This window comes from Phyllobates terribilis, unplaced genomic scaffold (genome assembly GCF_046119375.1).
Source record: "Phyllobates terribilis strain yellow unplaced genomic scaffold, ASM4611937v1 Scaffold_7__3_contigs__length_470593459, whole genome shotgun sequence".
NCBI lineage: Eukaryota > Metazoa > Chordata > Amphibia > Anura > Dendrobatidae > Phyllobates > Phyllobates terribilis.
The window spans coordinates 403,632,622-403,652,149 of record NW_027362767.1 but is presented as its reverse complement, the minus strand read 5'-3'; the positions used below and the strand labels follow the sequence as shown (position 1 = coordinate 403,652,149).

General features: G+C 44.7%; 1 protein-coding gene across 2 annotated transcripts in view; it reads left to right on the top strand.

Moving 5' to 3' along the window:
- Positions 1-14,646, top strand: part of ACTN4 (actinin alpha 4) — a 40,769-nt gene extending 26,123 nt beyond the window's left edge. Inside the window, exons 2-21 of one of the 2 annotated variants that reach the window (XM_073641675.1) lie at positions 110-224; positions 330-449; positions 564-650; positions 737-824; positions 2,351-2,429; positions 2,521-2,602; positions 3,807-3,892; positions 6,450-6,542; positions 6,825-7,055; positions 7,271-7,418; positions 7,508-7,658; positions 8,233-8,341; positions 8,435-8,575; positions 8,666-8,848; positions 8,934-9,068; positions 10,216-10,395; positions 10,477-10,623; positions 10,898-10,978; positions 11,351-11,509; positions 13,379-14,646. In XM_073641675.1, coding sequence (XP_073497776.1) covers positions 110-224; positions 330-449; positions 564-650; positions 737-824; positions 2,351-2,429; positions 2,521-2,602; positions 3,807-3,892; positions 6,450-6,542; positions 6,825-7,055; positions 7,271-7,418; positions 7,508-7,658; positions 8,233-8,341; positions 8,435-8,575; positions 8,666-8,848; positions 8,934-9,068; positions 10,216-10,395; positions 10,477-10,623; positions 10,898-10,978; positions 11,351-11,509; positions 13,379-13,537 — 2,574 coding nt within the window. In that variant the 3' untranslated portion in view covers positions 13,538-14,646. Of the gene's footprint in view, positions 1-109; positions 225-329; positions 450-563; positions 651-736; positions 825-2,350; positions 2,430-2,520; positions 2,603-3,395; positions 3,482-3,806; positions 3,893-6,449; positions 6,543-6,824; positions 7,056-7,270; positions 7,419-7,507; positions 7,659-8,232; positions 8,342-8,434; positions 8,576-8,665; positions 8,849-8,933; positions 9,069-10,215; positions 10,396-10,476; positions 10,624-10,897; positions 10,979-11,350; positions 11,510-13,378 lie in introns of both variants that reach the window. The other variant, XM_073641674.1, reaches the window with a different exon arrangement.
- The last annotated feature ends 4,882 nt before the right edge of the window (positions 14,647-19,528 follow it).

Sequence of the window (19,528 nt, the reverse complement as noted above, 5' to 3'; positions counted from 1 at the left end):
CTTGGTTATTTTCTCCTGATGTTTAGCTGCCTCTTGTAGTATAATTTTATCATCATTTCTATAGGCCTCATTGCCTGGATGTTGATAGATCTGTTTCTTCTCTCCGCAGACGTTCACGGCTTGGTGTAACTCCCACCTGAGGAAAGCCGGCACTCAGATCGAGAATATAGATGAGGATTTTCGTGATGGGTTAAAACTCATGTTACTCCTGGAAGTTATTTCAGGTGAGGTATTAAATAAAACATCTCGTCTGCACTCGGCAGAAGCGAAAGGTGATCACTAAATAAGGAGTGAGCGACTTATGTTTCTTTTCTTCGTCTTTGCTTCAGGAGAGCGTCTTCCCAAACCTGAGCGGGGAAAGATGAGAGTCCATAAGATCAATAACGTCAATAAAGCCTTGGACTTCATCGCAAGTAAAGGCGTGAAGCTGGTCTCCATCGGAGCTGAAGGTGGGCAGCAGCGTCTTGTAGCCTTCAGTGTTTCTTCATTTCTTCAGGATTCGGTTATGTTTGACTTAATGTCCTTATCATTTTTTGGGGGTTTTGTTTTATTTATTCTACTAGAAATTGTGGATGGAAATACAAAGATGACTTTAGGAATGATCTGGACCATTATTCTTCGCTTCGCCATTCAGGATATCTCTGTGGAGGGTAAGTGCTTTAGCATTTTTGGATGGTCTGGTCTAGATCGTCGGTTCCATGGTCCGGTCTCTTGCTGAACTTCTTCATCTCCGCAGAAACTTCTGCAAAGGAAGGATTACTGCTCTGGTGTCAGCGGAAGACAGCGCCTTACAAGAATGTCAATGTACAGAACTTCCACATCAGGTGACGCTCTACATGAGGAGTATGCAAGTCTGGTGTCCGGGGATCAGTTCACACTGTCAGGCTTTTCATGAGTGCATGGTGTAGGGATGTATTTTTAAGATTCAAATGTTTACAACTCTCATTTGAACTGACCCGGCATAGTGTTACAGTGTGTTGAACCCTTGGAGATGCAGGGTTTTTTTTTTGTTTGTTTTTTTTGTTTTTTTTTGTTGTGTGCAGCCAGTTCTACTTTTGAATGAGAACCTTAATTTCACCATACAATGCTTTATATAATGTTTTTACTATGTTTACTTTGTGGTAAAAATAAGTTATGGATATTAATACTTACCATATAGGTATGCTATAAATATTAATGTTGACATTAGTATTATCAATATTTAAAAAAAAAAATGTATAGACATATTATATATTTGACAAATTAATGTCATTTGCTATTTTCTGAGAGCCATAACTTTTTTTTTTTTTTTTTTTGTCCATGGAGTTGTTTAAGGGCTTTGTTCAACCTGCAGTTTTCGTTTTTTATTGGTATCATTTTGGTGTCCACACTACCTTATGAAATAATATTATTAATAATTAATTATATTTTGTGGAGGCGAAGTGACCAAAAAGAAAATACAAGATCTGACTTTTTTCTTTTTTTTTACTCCCTACTTCAGCATTCACCATAGGGAATTTGTTCTTCTAAAATGTTATCAATTCAGGCAATTGCGCACACAGAGGGCTATCATATATGTTACCTTTTTTTAAGATTTGATCACTTATGGTCTGGGAGAAGGCAGGTGATTTTTACACTTATTTTTAATGCCCCTTGCCCACCTACTTTCTACTTCTATCTACCTCTACCCCTTCTACTTTCTTTTTTTTCTTTATTTTTTTAGTCCGCTCAGGGGACTTGACTTTTTGGATTCACTTGGTCACTTATATAATAACCATGCACTACTGGAGTATTGCAGTTGGAGATGAACGGACCAGGCAAAATTCAAGTTCACCCGTTGACACAAATTTTCCCAGGAAAATAAATTCGCAGAGAATCTGCAGATTTACTGTCCCTTATTATGCTGTGGGGTCTCTACTCCCCAGAACATAATAAAGATAACATGTTAAAAAGTGAAAATAAATCCCTCTCCTTCCCTCACCATCACCCATCTTCTCCTCGATGCAACTTCTGATCCCTGCCGTGAGCGTTGAAATCCCTGAGCCTCTCGCTCTGAGGCCAGGAAGGCATCTCCTTGCTTATACAGACATGGGCCACTTCACACAAGCATAAATATGGCACGTTTCTTCACCCATATTACACCTATGAAGGCTGTCCTGACAGAGATCCTTATAATGCGGTTCGTTTAGAGGATTAGGTCTAAGTAACTTGTGGTCATTAGGCTAAGTCTGGACATTTCGTTTTTTAACATAAGTGTAGAAATACACCTGGAATACGATTGTGTGAAACTGGCCTTTACTACAGTTTCTATGTTAAAGCCCACTTATAATTGCAGTTTCCTGACTAATATTTTTTCCCCCTCTTTTTACAGCTGGAAGGATGGCCTTGCCTTCAATGCCTTGATTCACAGACACAGGCCTGAACTCATAGAATATGATAAGCTGAGAAAAGTAAGCCAAGATCAGTAACCCAGACCTCATTCTTATGTTGATTTTTAAGGTTCATCTATTTTCTTATATCTGGTCTTCACTCATGTCTTAGGATGACCCAGTCACTAACTTGAACAATGCCTTTGAGGTGGCTGAGAAGTATCTGGATATTCCTAAGATGTTGGATGCTGAAGGTATGTATCGTGAGCTGGTATATATACTGCTCGTCTTCCCCTCTGATATGATTTTCCTACATTTCCCATGGTGCTTCTGGCATTACGGGGGGGGGTGGGTCAGAGTCATCATATTGTACATGCTCTTATTGATAGATCAGTGACATAGGACTTGAGATTTCCACGTGGAGTCTCAATTTCATCCTATTTGAATCAGTTTCAGGCTGTCACCTTTGCCTCCTGCTTGTGAAAAGTCTCTTCATGTGAGCTCTTTCAAGCTGGAGGCAGGGAGGCCAGTATAAAACTGTATCTTGTACACTCTGGCGGTGTGAGATGTTTATAACTCTGTAATCAATCACTATGTAACTGCAACTTGTATATAAAACAGAAATGTTGTCTTCAGCTGCACAGGGGGCATTAAGAACATCATAACTAAGTGGGAAGGGGAGACATCCGAGGTCTGACTCGAGTTTCACAGCTAGAATATTACTGACCTTTTATCATTCTAGATAAAAACAAAAAAATTGGTGTAGAGCTACTTTACTTTCTAAGAGATGACAATGCGCACATGAGACACCTTAGGGTTGTTTTTTGGTCTTGGCTTTTTTTTCCATGTAGTCCAGTCCACAGATACATACCAGCATTTCATCTTTTTCTACCAGTGATTGACGGCCAGTGATTCTTGGATATTTCTTTTCCCCCTTCTTCTAACAATAGCTGCAGGACTTTAAATGTCTGGACTGGTGCCCCCCTTCAAGGACCCATGATTGTTGACCACTTACTATTTGTTTCATCATGTTTCCTTTGTTTACAGACATAGTGGGCACCGCTCGTCCCGACGAGAAGGCCATCATGACATACGTGTCCTCTTTCTACCACGCTTTCTCAGGAGCCCAGAAGGTAGTGATTGGGGCAACCGCAGCGCCCCCACCTGTCCCCTCTCTTGCTCCTTTCTCTCTTCCGCATGCCTAATACGCTTCTCTTGCAGCTACGCGGCATGTTGTCACCTCCGTGCCAGGAATTTTGTAGCTTGGCTGTAGTAATTACTGTCATTAGGAGTTATTTAACTCTGGAACCATAATGAGCCTACTCCCAGCTTATCATTCCTGGCGCGGACAAGAGGGCAGAGAGGTGCAGATCTGGGACGGGAAGCCCTCCGCCTGGCTCCTGGCTGGTCCTGCACCACCTCACCTGGCACTTGTCCTTTTCTTTCCTCTCTGCACAGATATTGTGGGCACTCTCAGGCCTGATGAGAAGGCCATAATGACCTACGTTTCCTGCTTCTACCACGCTTTCTCTGGTGCTCAGAAGGTGAGCTTCTGCTGGCATTTCTTCCCTGGGTGATTCCCCTATCCTGATCTCGTTTCTCCAGGTCATCACTTCCTTCTTGACCCCTGTACACCTTAAGAAACTGCAGCCTCTTCCTATTCTTTTCAATGCAACTGACCTTCCAGTATCTCTGCACCTTGCCGCTTCTGCCGGTCAGATAACCAAGCATTTACGTCTTCCTTGACCAATGATTGACAGACGTTCATGATGATGCCCATTCACATCAGCGGCTGATGATTATTGGTGACGGAAGGGGGAGCTCTGGTGCTTTGAAATGGTACATTATATGTTCACCATAGATCCTCCTGTGTGTGCACAGGCATTTGTTAAGTTTAACACTTTGTGACTTGGCTTTTTGAGCTCTGTTCACACATGTCAGATACTAGCTATATTATATAGCCATCATCTGTCTCTTAACGGCTGCGGCTGTTAACTATTTAAATTCCACTGTCAGTCTGACAGCTGCTTTTAAAGGCAATGCACGCCGGTATTGGCTCCCAATGGTCCCCCCGTGACACGGTCGCAATGGACCAGTGGGTTACCATGACAGTCAGGGGTCTGCTGAAGATCCCCTTCCCATCGCATTCATCCAGAGCTCCATATTAAACTGGGATTTTTATTTTACTGCATTATTTGCATTATTGTACTGTTGCAGTATGTAGCATTGCAGGTTCATGTCCCCTAAGTGAGCCCCCCCCCCCAAAAAAAAAAATGTAAAAAATAAAGAAAGTTTTCTCTATTGCTTTAATGGGGGACACAGGAGACCATTGGTGTATGCTGCTGACACTAGGCAGAAAGGAGTATTTCAATGTCCAAGATCCTATCCCCATATGTAGTAGGTATAATAATAGCAAATACTGCCAATTAGAAATGTAGTATAGTTCTTCTGATTCGCGATGTCGAATTGGGCATTGCAGTAGCTTAGGTATCCATGGCTATGACCACTCATAAAGTGACAGTTAACTAGTTGCTACTGGTCGTAGATACCATAGATACCTAAGCTCCTGCAATGCCCTGCACATGGGGTAAGTGACATAGCGAATCAGAATAACTATACCACATTTCTAATTGGAAGTATTTGCTAATATTTTTGTTACACCTACTACATATTGGGATAGGATCTTGGAGATGGAAATACCCCTTTAACGTCTCAGTAGGATACACCCGCCAAGTTATCCAGTTTTTAGCTTCGTGTTCGTAGGAGGCACACAGGTTTGCTCCCAGACCCATTTCTATCTTTTTAGATTTATTTAAAAAAAAAAAAAAATTCTAATCGCCCCTTTTTCCATCACTCCTTTCACTTTAAAAATAAACACGTATTTGGTATTGCCGCATTCATAGTTACATAGGTTGAAAAAAGACCTAGGTCCATCAATTTCAACCTTCTTCCACCAATTATAAAAGTCCGATCCATTAAAATATGGAATTAATTAACCTGATTGGTAAAAGCCATAAGCAGAGAAAAAATAAAAATGCTAAATTTGTGCATCTATTTTTTTTTATTTTTTTTTTGGCACTCCACCCCTCTAAGGAAAAAAAAAGATGATGTTTTGATGGCTTACCATTAATCATGTACATGAAATTGGTATCAATAAAACAATTAGCTCATCGTGCAGAAAAACAATCCCTAATTCAGCCCCAACAACAGAGAAAAATGTTACTGGTCTCGGGAAATAACGGCACAAAGCAAAAATATTTTTTTCCCCCCAACATAAAAATAAAAATTATGCATGTTTGGCATCGTCGTGTTTCCAGGTGACTTTATTTATTTCTTAACCACACAATGGTGGAATTGCTCTTTTTTCCCCAACTTTTCATCACACTTGGAATTTTTCCCATATTTCAGTACATTATATGGTTAAATGAATGATTGGTGTCCTTCAAAACTACAACTCGTCCCCCACGTCTATGGTGACGGAATAATTAGAATGTTATCGCTTTTGGGGCGAGCGGCAAAAACGATTTTTTTGAGACCTGCACATATTATTCTGTTTGAGGACTTATGCTTTTTACATGGCTTAGCGTTCATTCTTATTTGGGACACGCAACGTTTTTTTATAGATTATTGCATTCTTCCAGGGGGATGGCAAAAAAAACAAACCTTAATTCTGGTGGTGTGTTTTTTTTTTTTTTTTTTCCCTTACCCCTAGGGGACTTGAATCACTAGTATATAGTGAAATAATCCCACAGGTTGGGCTCTATGAGAGCACCAAGGTGATGGCAATGGTGTAACACATCGTCATCCTCCAATGGACGCTCGTACACACAGGGCCTTTGTCATTGCTGTCCTACAAAGTAGCGTCCACTGACGTAACTTTATGGGTTATTCCTGGGTGTCCAGACTCAAATCTTGGTTGTGTGTGTTTGCAGTATGGCTGGCGGGTCTGCACTTATCCATTAGTGATTATGATATTTTGGGGTAGCCCCTCCATAGGTGTTTATGAACTTATTTCCCTTTTAGAAGTTTGTCAGATCCCTCTGGTCTTTTACGGCCCTCTAAACAAATGTCGTCCTCTTATTTTTTTTATTTTTTTTTTAGGCCGAGACAGCGGCCAACAGAATCTGCAAAGTCCTGGCCGTGAATCAAGAGAACGAGCATCTGATGGAAGATTACGAGAGGCTGGCCAGTGATGTGAGTCCTTCACGTCTCGTTGGTTTTCTAAGGTTGACCTCTCCATGTCCCCGTTGCCCTAAATCTGCTCTGTGAAGCTCGGCATGCCATCATTTTTGCTTAAATCTGTACTCGCCCGGTCAGACTCCCTCAGCTATGGTGTATCCCTGTGATATAAGATGGGAATGTCCCATTAATATTTGTAGTCTGAAGATTTGTTTCACCGTAGGAAAGTTCTCCTCTTTGGATTTTCTGTTTGCTGCTGGTGTATTCTCTGTTATTAAAGCCGTCCTCTCCTCGTAGCTCTTGGAGTGGATTCGCCGTACCATCCCATGGTTGGAAGATCGTCAGCCGGAGAAGACCATGAACGATATGCAGCAAAAACTTGAAGATTTCCGTGACTATCGCCGAGTACACAAACCACCAAAAGTCCAGGAGAAATGTCAGCTGGAGATAAACTTTAACACCCTACAGACCAAGCTGAGGCTCAGTAACAGACCGGCCTTTATGCCTTCTGAAGGGAAGATGGTGTCGGTGAGTGTCGGGGTCGCCATTGGGCACTAATGTACTGGGGATTTAATGCGGAGTGCCACTTGTCACTGGTGTCGCGGCTCAGATAAAAGGCGCTAAGCTACAGTATCGCACACAGGCTGTGGTGCTGGAAGTAAGCAGGTCATGTTTTTTACCAATTCTGAAAAACCCCTTTAAGTACTCCATTAATATATATATTTTTTTTCTTTTTATTTCAGGACATTAACAATGGCTGGCAGCATTTGGAGCAGAGCGAAAAGGGTTACGAAGAATGGCTCCTAAATGAAATCCGTAGGATAGAAAGGCTGGACCACCTGGCTGAGAAATTCCGCCAGAAAGCCTTAATACACGAAGCCTGGACTGACGGTGAGTAACGGAGGCCTGCAAAGATTGTAGAAAAACTGCTAACTAGGGGGAAAGAAAGGCGTCACTTCTTTATTTCTTCCCCTCAATAGGCAAAGAGGCCATGTTGACGCAAAAGGACTATGAGACTGCCCCTCTTGCCGAAATCAAGGCTCTCCTCCGAAAACATGAGGCCTTTGAGAGCGACCTGGCGGCCCACCAGGACAGGGTGGAGCAGATTGCCGCCATCGCACAGGAGCTGAAGTGAGTCATCATGAAATATTTGCCCTCTTAACAGGGTTGTAAAAACAAGCGACTTCGCAAGAACGGAGGGTTGTTTAATTCTCGTTGCCTATGCTACCGGCCACCTCTGCAGTCTATAAGCAGCGGACTGTTTCCTTTTGATACCTAGCACAAGGCTTTGTGTCATTAATCTAAGCCCACTATCTATGCCAGTGATGTAATTCGGTTTATTCAAGGCTTCTCTGCCATATTCAGATGTTAAACCTTTTGAGAGCTGTATAGATTGGTTTGTATCTGATGCCCATTTGGGTTTTCTCTTGACATCGGTGTGTAGGTTAAAGCCCCACAGTGCCTGCATTGTTTCCATCCCTCGCACACCGTTATTATAAGACATTCCAAGGCCGGAGTTTCACAGCTTCCACGTCTCCGCGCTTGCCACGGCTGCAGTGAATGGAGCCATTGATTTCACTGACAGGCGGAGAGCAGCGAGGGGGCGAGTGCATCCTCCACAGAATATCTAAATGATGCTCTTGGTGTTTTCTAGTTGTTCTACCTACCTTTTCTTTTTTTTTTATACCCTCTTTGTCTCTTCTAGTGAACTAGATTATTACGACTCCCCCACGGTAAACGCCCGTTGCCAAAAGATCTGCGACCAGTGGGATTTGTTGGGCTCGCTGACGCACAGTAGACGGGAAGTCTTAGAGGTGAGGAGGCCGCTCCGGCTTGGGATGATTACTCTTTCCCCATACTTGATCGTTGATTTTTATATATTTTTTTTTTTTTACTTTTTCCTGTAGCAAACAGAGAAGCATTTGGAGGCCATAGACCAGTTGTATCTGGAATATGCAAAAAGAGCAGCACCTTTCAACAACTGGATGGAAGGAGCAATGGAGGACTTGCAGGATATGTTCATCGTGCACACCATCGAAGAGATCGAGGTAAGAGCTCTACTGCATTTTTTGGCGGCTCACACATTTGGGAGTCTTGATGAACGAGGATAAACCATGGCTGTTTTTGTCTGTTTTCAGGGGCTTATGGCGGCCCATGAGCAGTTTAAGTCTACGCTGCCGGACGCTGACCGCGAGAGAGAAGCCATTCTTGACATCCAAAGCCAAGCTCAGAAGATTGCTGATTACAACCACATTAAGTTGGCATCTGGGAACCCCTACACCTCCGTCTCCCCACAGACCATCAATTCTAAGTGGGACAAGGTAGGTGTCCACGAGACCTGGTTTGGAAATCCCGGACCTGAGCAGAACACCAGTTTCTAATACGCCCATTACTTCTTCATGCCAGGTCCAGCAGTTGGTTCCTAAGAGAGACAACGCCCTGAAAGGAGAGCAAGACAAGCAGCAGTCCAACGAGCGTCTACGTCTGCAGTTTGCTAACCAAGCAAACGTGGTGGGACCTTGGATTCAGGGAAAGATGGAAGTATGTCATGTTTGTGTTCATTCCTTAACGCTTTTGTTTGCCGTCCATATCGGGTGGTGGCGGAGGCAGACAAACACTAGGAGCCGAGTGCCACCTAGTGTAGGAAAGTGGTAATGCATGTGGAGGGATTTTAGACCAAAATGCATTAAATAAATGCAGGGGTGTAACGATGCATGGGAGGGGAAGCCGTCGTCACCAGCGCCTTTTTCAGCTGGATTTGTGTCTGAGGACCCTCCTTCAGCTGAAGTGTATTGGGGTGCAGAGACCTGCCAGCCCCCTGCAGTACAATACACGCTGACGTCCTGCATTGCCCAAGGCTGGCGCACCGAAGTTAGCTACAAGCTATAGAAGAGGACGCCACACATCGCGGGAACGGTGGAAGGTAAGAAGAATAGTTTATTTTTTTGTGTTGGGAAAAAAGCAACAGAATGGAGGGGCCCAGAATGGGAGGGGGTGGTCATTGTACCAGGGAGGGGCCCAGAATGGGAGGGGGTGGTCATTGTACCAGGGAGGGGCCCAGAATGGGAGGGGGTGGTCATTGTACCAGGGAGGGGCCCAGAATGGGAGGGGGTGGTCATTGTACCAGGGAGGGGCCCAGAATGGGAGGGGGTGGTCATTGTACCAGGGAGGGGCCCAGAATGGGAGGGGGTGGTCATTGTACCAGGGAGGGGCCCAGAATGGGAGGGGGTGGTCATTGTACCAGGGAGGGGCCCAGAATGGGAGGGGGTGGTCATTGTACCAGGGAGGGGCCCAGAATGGGAGGGGGTGGTCATTGTACCAGGGAGGGGCCCAGAATGGGGGGGGGGGTGGTCATTGTACCAGGGAGGGGCCCAGAATGGGGGGGGGGGTGGTCATTAGACTCTGCTTACACCATTGAATATATGATATATATCTGGTGTGTTTTTTTTTTTTTTTGTTTTAAATATTTTTTGCATGGAACTAAAAATCCTTGCACTTCATGGTAACAATGTAAAGGGGCCTCACTGTATTTTAGATACTTATGTGATGGGGCAAAGTCTCCAATAGTAATGCTAAAGAAGCCAGTGCATCCAGCTAATACACCGTGCTTTCGTCTGCCTGTGACCGATGTATTTTTATGTTCATTGCTTGGTAATTATGAAGCACTCACATCATCTCGTCCTTTCAGGAGATTGGAAGAATCGCCATTGAATTGCACGGCACCCTGGAGGATCAGATGAGTCACCTGAAGCAGTACGAGCAAAGCGTGATCAACTACAAGCCCAACATCGACAAGTTGGAGCAGCAGCATCAGCTCATCCAGGAGGCCCTGATCTTCGATAACAAGCACACAAACTACACTATGGAGGTGTGACGTCTCGCCATCTAACCATTTACTGTGGGCTATGCATCCCGAGCCATCGGTAATCTCTCGCTTCTGTCCTTTCAGCATATTCGGGTTGGCTGGGAACATCTGCTCACCACTGTTGCCAGGACCATAAACGAGGTGGAGAACCAGATCTTAACACGTGACGCCAAGGGAATCAGCCAGGAGCAGATGCACGAGTTCAGAGCATCCTTCAATCACTTTGACAAGGTGAGAGCCGGTGGGTGGTCAGAGGGAATGTAGCTGGAGACACGCAGGCGGGTTTCCTGACCAAATCCATCTCCCTCCCTCTCGTCAGTCCCTCGTCAGAGTAAGACGAGCCATTTCTCCAGGTCCATGTATGCGTTTCGTAAAGTAATGTTCTGTTTCTCTTCCATTGTCCACTCATCGCCTTCCTCTCCATTTCATCGCCTGTGTCTCCTGCCCACCGCTTGCTCTCCTGAACCCATCATGTCCTTCCTCCACCATCTTCTACTCACGACAGGATCATACAGGTGCTCTGGGACCTGAAGAATTCAAAGCTTGTCTCATCAGTCTGGGCTATGATGTGGAAAATGACAGACAGGTACCAATTTTATCGTGCTAAGCCAAACTAATTTTCTGCCGCTTTCTCTCTCCTCTCCCTCTGTTTTGTATGGCTGCTTTCCTCACCTTGATCTGTCCTCTTCTGACATGACTCCGCACCTTCTCCTTGTCCGCTGTGTTTTTCCCTTCTGTTTTTCTTTCTTTCCTCTGTTCAATGTTTATTACTGTTTCTTGGAAAAGAAGAGACTTTCAGCTCTGGATGCCGATGACTTTCGAGCTCTCCTTATATCTACTGGATACAGCTTGGTATGCTTCTTCCATGTCTATACTTTTTGTGGTGCTCACTCGTGTTTCTGAAAATCATATATATATTACTCCCTTGATTGATTATCTTTTTGTTATCCACTCTCAGGGCGACGCAGAATTTAACCGTATCATGGCCAGCGTCGACCCCAACAATTCGGGTATGGTGACATTCCAAGCATTTATCGACTTCATGTCAAAAGAGACCACAGACACCGACACCGCGGACCAAGTTATCGCATCCTTTAAGGTCCTCGCTGGAGATAAGGTAAGTGGCTGCTATATTACATCTAGTAACCCCATAATGAATATTTACGCACTTCCAATTGCAATAAATACCAAAAAACGAAGGGAAGCAGAAAAGGCTTAATTTAATAAAATTTCTTTATTAAAGTATTCATGATAAAATCAATAAAAGACCAGGAGAAGTGACAGAGTGCCACACCACTGGCAGTATACACATTCTCATATGAAAATAATATCTCAGAGAAGAACAATCAAATCACAGGCAACATGTGCCCTATACCCAAACTAATACAGTATCAATAGCCCAATATTTGGAATGACCCAAACTGATCCATCTGCATAATATATAAAGGCAAGAGTGCCAAAAACATGGGTAGCACAAAAGTAACTTGAAGTATAACAGACACCTCTCCAAAAATATAGTAAAAAAAACATATATGCAAGACAGTATACAACCTGGTTGGTGGGAAGTATGTTACCCTGACGCGCGTTTCGCATCAGCTTCCTCGGGGGATAGCTGTGCAGGGTGTGGAGCGGGCTCCTTAAATAATGCCCGAATGCCTCATGTGGTCCCTTGCGTATCCGCGGTATACCGGCACTTTCTGAGAGAATGCCGCAGACCGGAAGTCATGGGGCCGGTGTCCCGCGTCACATGTCACTTCAGGTTACTTTTGTGCTACCCATGTTTTTGGCACGTGTATACTGCCGGTGGTGTGGCACTCTGTCACTTCTCCTGGTCTTTTGTTGATTTTTTTATCATGAATACTTTAATAAATAAATTGTTTTACTAATTACACCTTTTCTGCTTCCCTTCGTTTTTTGGTATTTATATTACATCTAAGTCAGGGATGTCAAACTTAAACACAGAGGGCCAAAATGAAAAACTTGAACAAAGTCACGGGCCAACCAGTATACAGTATAATGGTGCCCCGCATAGGCCTCCGTACAGTCTCGTGGTGCCCCGCATAGGCCTCCGTACAGTCTCGTGGTGCCCCGCATAGGCCTCCGTACAGTCTCGTGGTGCCCCGCATAGGCCTCCGTACAGTCTCGTGGTGCCCCGCATAGGCCTCCGTACAGTCTCGTGGGCCCCGCATAGGCCTCCGTACAGTCTCGTGGGCCCCTCATAGGCCTCCGTACAGTCTCGTGGGCCCCGCATAGGCCTCCGTACAGTCTCGTGGGCCCCGCATAGGCCTCCGTACATAGTCTCGTGGGCCCCGCATAGGCCTCCGTACATAGTCTCGTGGGCCCCGCATAGGCCTCCGTACATAGTCTCGTGGGCCCCGCATAGGCCTCCGTACATAGTCTCGTGGGCCCCGCATAGGCCTCCGTACAGTCTCGTGGGCCCCGCATAGGCCTCCGTACAGTCTCGTGGGCCCCGCATAGGCCTCCGTACAGTGTCTCGTGGGCCCCGCATAGGCCTCCGTACATAGTCTCGTGGGCCCCGCATAGGCCTCCGTACATAGTCTCGTGGGCCCCGCATAGGCCTCCGTACATAGTCTCGTGGGCCCCGCATAGGCCTCCGTACATAGTCTCGTGGGCCCCGCATAGGCCTCCGTACATAGTCTCGTGGGCCCCGCATAGGCCTCCGTACATAGTCTCGTGGGCCCCGCATAGGCCTCCGTACATAGTCTCGTGGGCCCCGCATAGGCCTCCGTACATAGTCTCGTGGGCCCCGCATAGGCCTCCGTACATAGTCTCGTGGGCCCCGCATAGGCCTCCGTACATAGTCTCGTGGGCCCCGCATAGGCCTCCGTACATAGTCTCGTGGGCCCCGCATAGCGGTTCTAGTGTCGCGGGCCTAATATTACTGCCAGAGTTTGACATGTATGATTTATGCTGATTTTATGTCTGTGTGACACATTTGCAAAACTTTTTTCCCTCTATTTTCCAGAATTACATCACTGCAGCCGAGCTGCGCCGGGAGCTGCCACCAGATCAAGCAGAATATTGCATCTCCCGTATGGCTCCTTACCACGGTCCTGATACAGTGCCTGGAGCACTGGATTACATGTCCTTTTCTACTGCGTTGTACGGCGAGAGCGACCTGTGAGAGCCGGACGGGGACGAGATCAACACTGCCCTACCGCCCTCCGTCAGCTGCAGAAGGGGAGAAGCACCAGATGGTCAGGGGAGATGGGGGGTCACTAGCGTCACCCCCCCACCCTGTCAAAGGGGAGAGGGAGGGGATCACATTAGCTTTCGTTCCCTTTGCAAGGAGGGAGGAGAAGGCAGAGCGGAAGCGGCTGCAGGACCGCTCCTCCCCCCTTTTGCAAAGCTATCTATGCAATGGCTAAGGGGCTGGGGGGCTTCCACACAGCTGGCACGTAGACTGCGCTTCTGGGTAACTTTTTTTTTTTTTTTTTCATTTTTCGCACCTTGTACAGTTCTCACAAACCCCCTCCCTCCCTCTCCCTACCTTTGGGGTATTTATTCCTGGTCCTACAAATCCCTGCGAGAGGCATGCGGTCCGTGCCCACGCAGTCGAGTACTAACGTCTTCTTTTCTTTCCCCCCCTTATATCATAGTTTCATAATGCAGCGACCTCACGGTGAGGTCCTAGCATAGAGGGCTCCGCACTGCAGGCAGGGGAGAGGTCCACAATTAGGGGAGGGTGGGGGGTGCTTTACGTCCTCCAGCTGTTTTACCAGATAATATTTTAAGGGGGCACAGAGGCAGCTGGTATGAAACTCTGATCTGTTACAATACCCGAAACAGGCCAGAAAAGACAAATAATCACGTCATTCCACGGATCGTTCCTGGTGGATAAAACGAAACATATCATTCCATATCGCGATTTGCATGACCTTTTTTTTTTGGTGATGGTCACCCATTCCTGGGATGCACACCCCCTTTTTTTTTTTTTTTTTTTGTTTGCATTCAGTATATTCTCATGGCATCATGAAAAAGCGCTCTGTTCTTTGGATACTTTCTAAGCCCTATAATGGTTTTATATTTTATTTTTTCCCTAAGGACCAAAAAAAACAAACAAACAAAAAAAACAAATTATAATAAAAATAAAACTTTAAGAGGGGTTACTATTTACTTAATTTAGGGGGATTTATGATATAAATATATATTCACCTAGCAAAACCTATATTTGCAGTTTTTTTTTCCTTGTCTTCTAAATAATAATAATAATAATAATAAAAAAAAAAGAAATGGTTGCTGATTGTTTATCACGAGGTCTGTAACATTCCTTATCTCATCTTTTTATACCGGCGGCCCACCAGGAGAAATGTCAGGGGGCAGCGTCTCTTTCTATCATTCCTGCACCTCCTACAACTCCGTACAGAACAATAAAAGTAATATTTTTAAGATAAGTCTGGTCCGCGCGTGTTTTCTTCATTCTCCATTCCCATCGACCCATCTTGCATTTGCTGCTGATAAGTTGAATTTTTAGGCTAAGTTTATACAGTGAGTATTTGGTGCTTTTTTTTATGCTGCGGATTCTCATGTGTACTGCAGCAAAATATCAGATTGCTGTAATTCTCGTGCTCTCTGTGCTGTTTAACACTGTGGGGGAACAACCTGAAATTAGTTTGTTTTTTAAAACCCACATTGTAACACAGTATTAGGCCTTGTTCCCACTCGAAAAACTTTTTTTTTTTTTCTGCAGGTGTCTGCTCCAAAATACATGATAGAAGCCCGCTGTGTTTATTAGGTTTTAAGGCTATGTGCCCACGTTGTGGAACTGAAGCATATTTTTTACGCTTCTCCCTGGCGGGAAAATCGCATGCGGATTTTACATGCGTTTTTCCCGCCAGGTAGAAGCGTTTGTCAAGCGTTTTTGCATGCATTTCTGCATGCAGGTTATCAAGCACTTCTCCAAGTGATTTTAGCATCACTTGGAAAAGTGCTTGACAACTTGTTCACACTATATAAATCCATGCAACCGGCATGAATTTATATAGTGTGACCAAGTAATAGTTAAAAAAAAAGAATCAGAATGGTAAAAAATAAAGTTTATACTCACCTTCCGATGCATTCTCAGCCCCGTCCAGAGTCTTGAGCTGCTCGCGCTGTTGTGTGCAGGACCTGCGGTGACATTGATTCATGTGGTGGGTCACATGACTCAATGACATGGGAGGTCCTTCACACAACAGCGCGACGGAGGGAAAACATCAGAAGATAAGTATAAACTTTATTTTATTCTTTTTTTCACAGGTTCTTTGGTACCCAGGTCTGGATGAGAGTCTCCTGTCCTCCACACCCGGGTACCATCCGCACATTGATTCCGCATGCGGAAACGCAAAATTAATGAACATGCTGCGGATTTTTGACCGCAGCATACACGCTGCGGAAAAATCCGCAGCATGGGCATTGACCTTGCGGAATGCCATTCAGGACCATGGGGGGCTTATTACCATGCGTTTTACAAGCGTTTACGCTGCGGAAATTCCGCAGCATATACGCTTGTAATACGCAACTTGGGCACACAGCCTTAATGTGTTTTCAGATTTGAAGCAACTTTGTTTTTTGTTTTTGTTTTTTTCAGTTAAAGTAATTTTTATTGAGGGATTTGTACAAAAATTGGATATTCAAAACATAAGGTATACAAATCAAGTGTAAACAGGAATAATTATAAAAGGTCAACCCAACTACCTAAAAGGAAGGAAAAACTGGGACAAGAGGGGAAAGGGAAGAACAAACTGGGAGAAGAGGGAAAAGGAAGGACCAAACTGGGAGAAGAGGGAAAAGGAAGGACCAAACTGGGAGAAGGGGGGGGGGGGGGGAGAACACGCACTGGGAGAAGAGGGGAAAGGGAAGAGCAAACTGGGAGAAGAGGGGAAAGGGAAGAGCAAACTGGGAGAAGAGGGGGAAAGGGAAGAGCAAACTGGGAGAAGAGGGGAAAGGGAAGAACAAACTGGGAGAAGGAGGGGGGGGAGGGAAGAGCAAACTGGGAGAAGGGGGGGAGGGAAGAGCAAACTGGGAGAAGGGGGGGGGGAGGGAAGAGCAAACTGGAAGAAGGGGGGGGGAGAGCAAACTAGGAGAAGAAAATTATCACAATTTACAAACTGGGAGAAGGGGGGGGGAAACACACACTAGGAGAAGGGGGGGAAAGGGAAGAGCAAACTGGGAGAGGGGGGGAAGGGAAGAGCAAACTGGGAGAAGGGGGGGGAAGGGAAGAACAAACTTGGAGAGGGGGGGGAGTGAAGAGCAAACTGGGAGAAGAGGCGAAAGGGAAGAGCAAACTGGGAGAAGAGGCGAAAGGGAAGAGCAAACTGGGAGAAGAGGCGAAAGGGAAGAGCAAACTGGGAGAAGGGGGGGAGGGAAGAACAAACTGGGAGAAGGGGGGGGGGGGGAGGGAAGAGCAAACTAGGAGAAGAAAGAAAATTATCACAATTTACAAAGTAACCTGCATTAGTTTTATGTTTTTTTGATCCAATTTTTAAAATGGAAATTTATTGTATTCTCCTCTTACAAACGCACAGTTTATGCTCCTTTAAACCCACAGTGGGCATGAAGTTTTCTTGAAATCACATCTATGTTCCTTGAACTGTTAATCGCAGCTGAAAAAAAAATAATAAAAAAATAAACATTTACACTATGTGGCACATGGTGTTTCAGGCTAGAAAAGTCTGAATTTTAGGAGTAAGTCACTAATTGTCTATCAGAGAGGGCCTGAGACTAAATGAAGGAATAAGTGTTACGGACTGAAGCTTAAGTTGCATGATCTTTATTTGCATTGATCTCTGCAGAGATGACACCCTCTTTTTCTGGATTAAGTGGTCCTGTTGGCCGTACTTGGGTATGTATAGAAGGATTTCTCCATCTCCAGTGTCATTAGCTCGGTTACAGCAGTTTGGGCACGAACTTGTTGACTGGTTCCCGTTAAAGGATATACAATATGACCGACATGTGGGAAAGTCTTTTCTAGACTAGAATTTCTTACGATGGACTGTAGGGGGCAGCGTTAACAACTCTTGTAGGGGCGCATTCAGACATCGCTGATTCTCCTTGTACGCAACGAAAAATGGGCTGATTTTCATCAATGTTTTGAATCGGATTTTAGTTTGTGTTTTATTTCTATAGCGCCAACATATTTCATAGTAACGTACAATTTATTCTAGGGTCCGAGAACAGTTTTTAATCAGGTTTTTGTCCTTTTCAAAAAAAATAAAAAATTTCTCAAACTTAGTAAAAATTGAGCAGCACATGGCTGGCATCTTAGTGCTGTCTGATTTTTATTTTTCCACGGATCTAGACTTCAAAATCGGACATGTCTCCATATTTTGGTGCTGACCACTTGGTCTGCAAAAATACACGTATGTGTGAACGGCGACACAGACCATAAAAGGAACGAGTTCTACCTATGAAAAAACTGAAATAATTTGTACGTGAGACTCGTGTCTGAATTGGCTCTTACTTTTGGAGTATACAACAGCTGCAGGCTTATGTTGGTGGGACGATCAGGCGAGCAGCAGATGTTAATTGTTTGATCCGGTTCTTTATATGTAGTTGAACAGTCTTACCTGCAATCTGCGGTAATCTCCCACCTTGTCTGGGCTGAAAGATTCTCAGTAATTTACTGAGATAATGACTTTTGTGTATTCATTGGCTGTAAGCCATAATCATCAACATTAACAGAAATAAACACTTGAAATAGATCACTCTGTGTGTAATGACTCTAATATCTTGAGTTTCACTTTTTGGATTGAAGAACTGAAATAAATTAACTTTTTGATGATATTCTAATTTAGTGAGATGCACCTGTATACATTCAGTGTCCTTTTTTCCTTGGGTTTTGTAAGTCTTCACCGTGGCCCCCTCAGCCTGCACAAGTTCTACAAACCATGGATGTTTTCATCTTTTTAGGGGAACGTTTATATGGGATGTATTTGCTGTAGAACGAAGGCTAGGGTTACACAGCAACCTTGGCCGTAGCAGAATGTACTTGTCGCTGCAGCATTATACAGGTGAATATCGGGGGGCATTACGAAACGTACGTTACCGTGACAAGTACAACTCAAGTGTCGACAAGCTTGTTGTGGTTGTCACATTCACTTTGGTCGCGCAACGGCTTTTGTGGCTAAAGTCGTAGTTTAGCTTTATCCTAAATTGCAAATTGCTTCTGGATATATACTGCAGCCTAATGCAAATGGTGGTATTCCTAGTGAATATCGATGGAGCATAAATTGACCTTAGCAGCGGCTTTCTTTGCAGTTTGTAAATGCACATGAAATCTTACACTTAATTCTTCATTTTACTCACCTGGGGTTTTGTAGACTTGAAAGAAACCAAGTTTAGCTGAGTTCACCCCTCCGTGTAACTCGTCCTAGTTCTGTCGGTTTTTTTTCTCGACAGCACACTGACCCATAGACTTTGATCCATCTATACACACATCTGTTTTACAAATGGGTCCTTGAGACTCGGAGCAGCTCCTATTCTCATCCGTTTTGCACCCCAGATTCGGAACGTGGCGGCCAGAGTTTGTACTTCAATGTTTCTTCTACTTCTAAATGATCAATTGCAAAGAGTCAATGGATAAAAAAAAGTTCAGGCACTGCCTGCTTACTTTGCAATGTGCAATAAATGTTGCAGGAGGTGTTCGATGTGGGGACTAGGTACACGCTGCTTCTGTGGTGCAATCATGGCTTCAGTCCCTACAAAACAGGATTCGGATGTGCTGCTGACGGAGCCATTCCGCACAACGATTAACTGTTAAACTGTGTCTGACTTTTCAGAGGGGCACAAGAAAACAGTTATTGTGCCCATCTGGGGAAAAATGGATATTAACGCAAAAGAGCACAAACTGAGTGCATATGAACTCCTTATATCTCATTGTGCTGAATAGCTCCATCAGCAGCCTGTCTGAATCCTGTTTCACACAAGCCATGAATGCAGAGTGCAGTAGTGTGCAAAATAATAGCAGTCCAATATGACTAACCAGGTTAATCTCTGTTTTTGGTATAAATTATATTACCACATGTCAAACAATTTACCAGTTGGTGAAGCCAGCACATGTGTGGCACCCCAGAGGGTCTGGTTGCCACAGTGGTAGTAATACCATGTCTGGGAGCAAAACAGGAGTTTCCGGGTC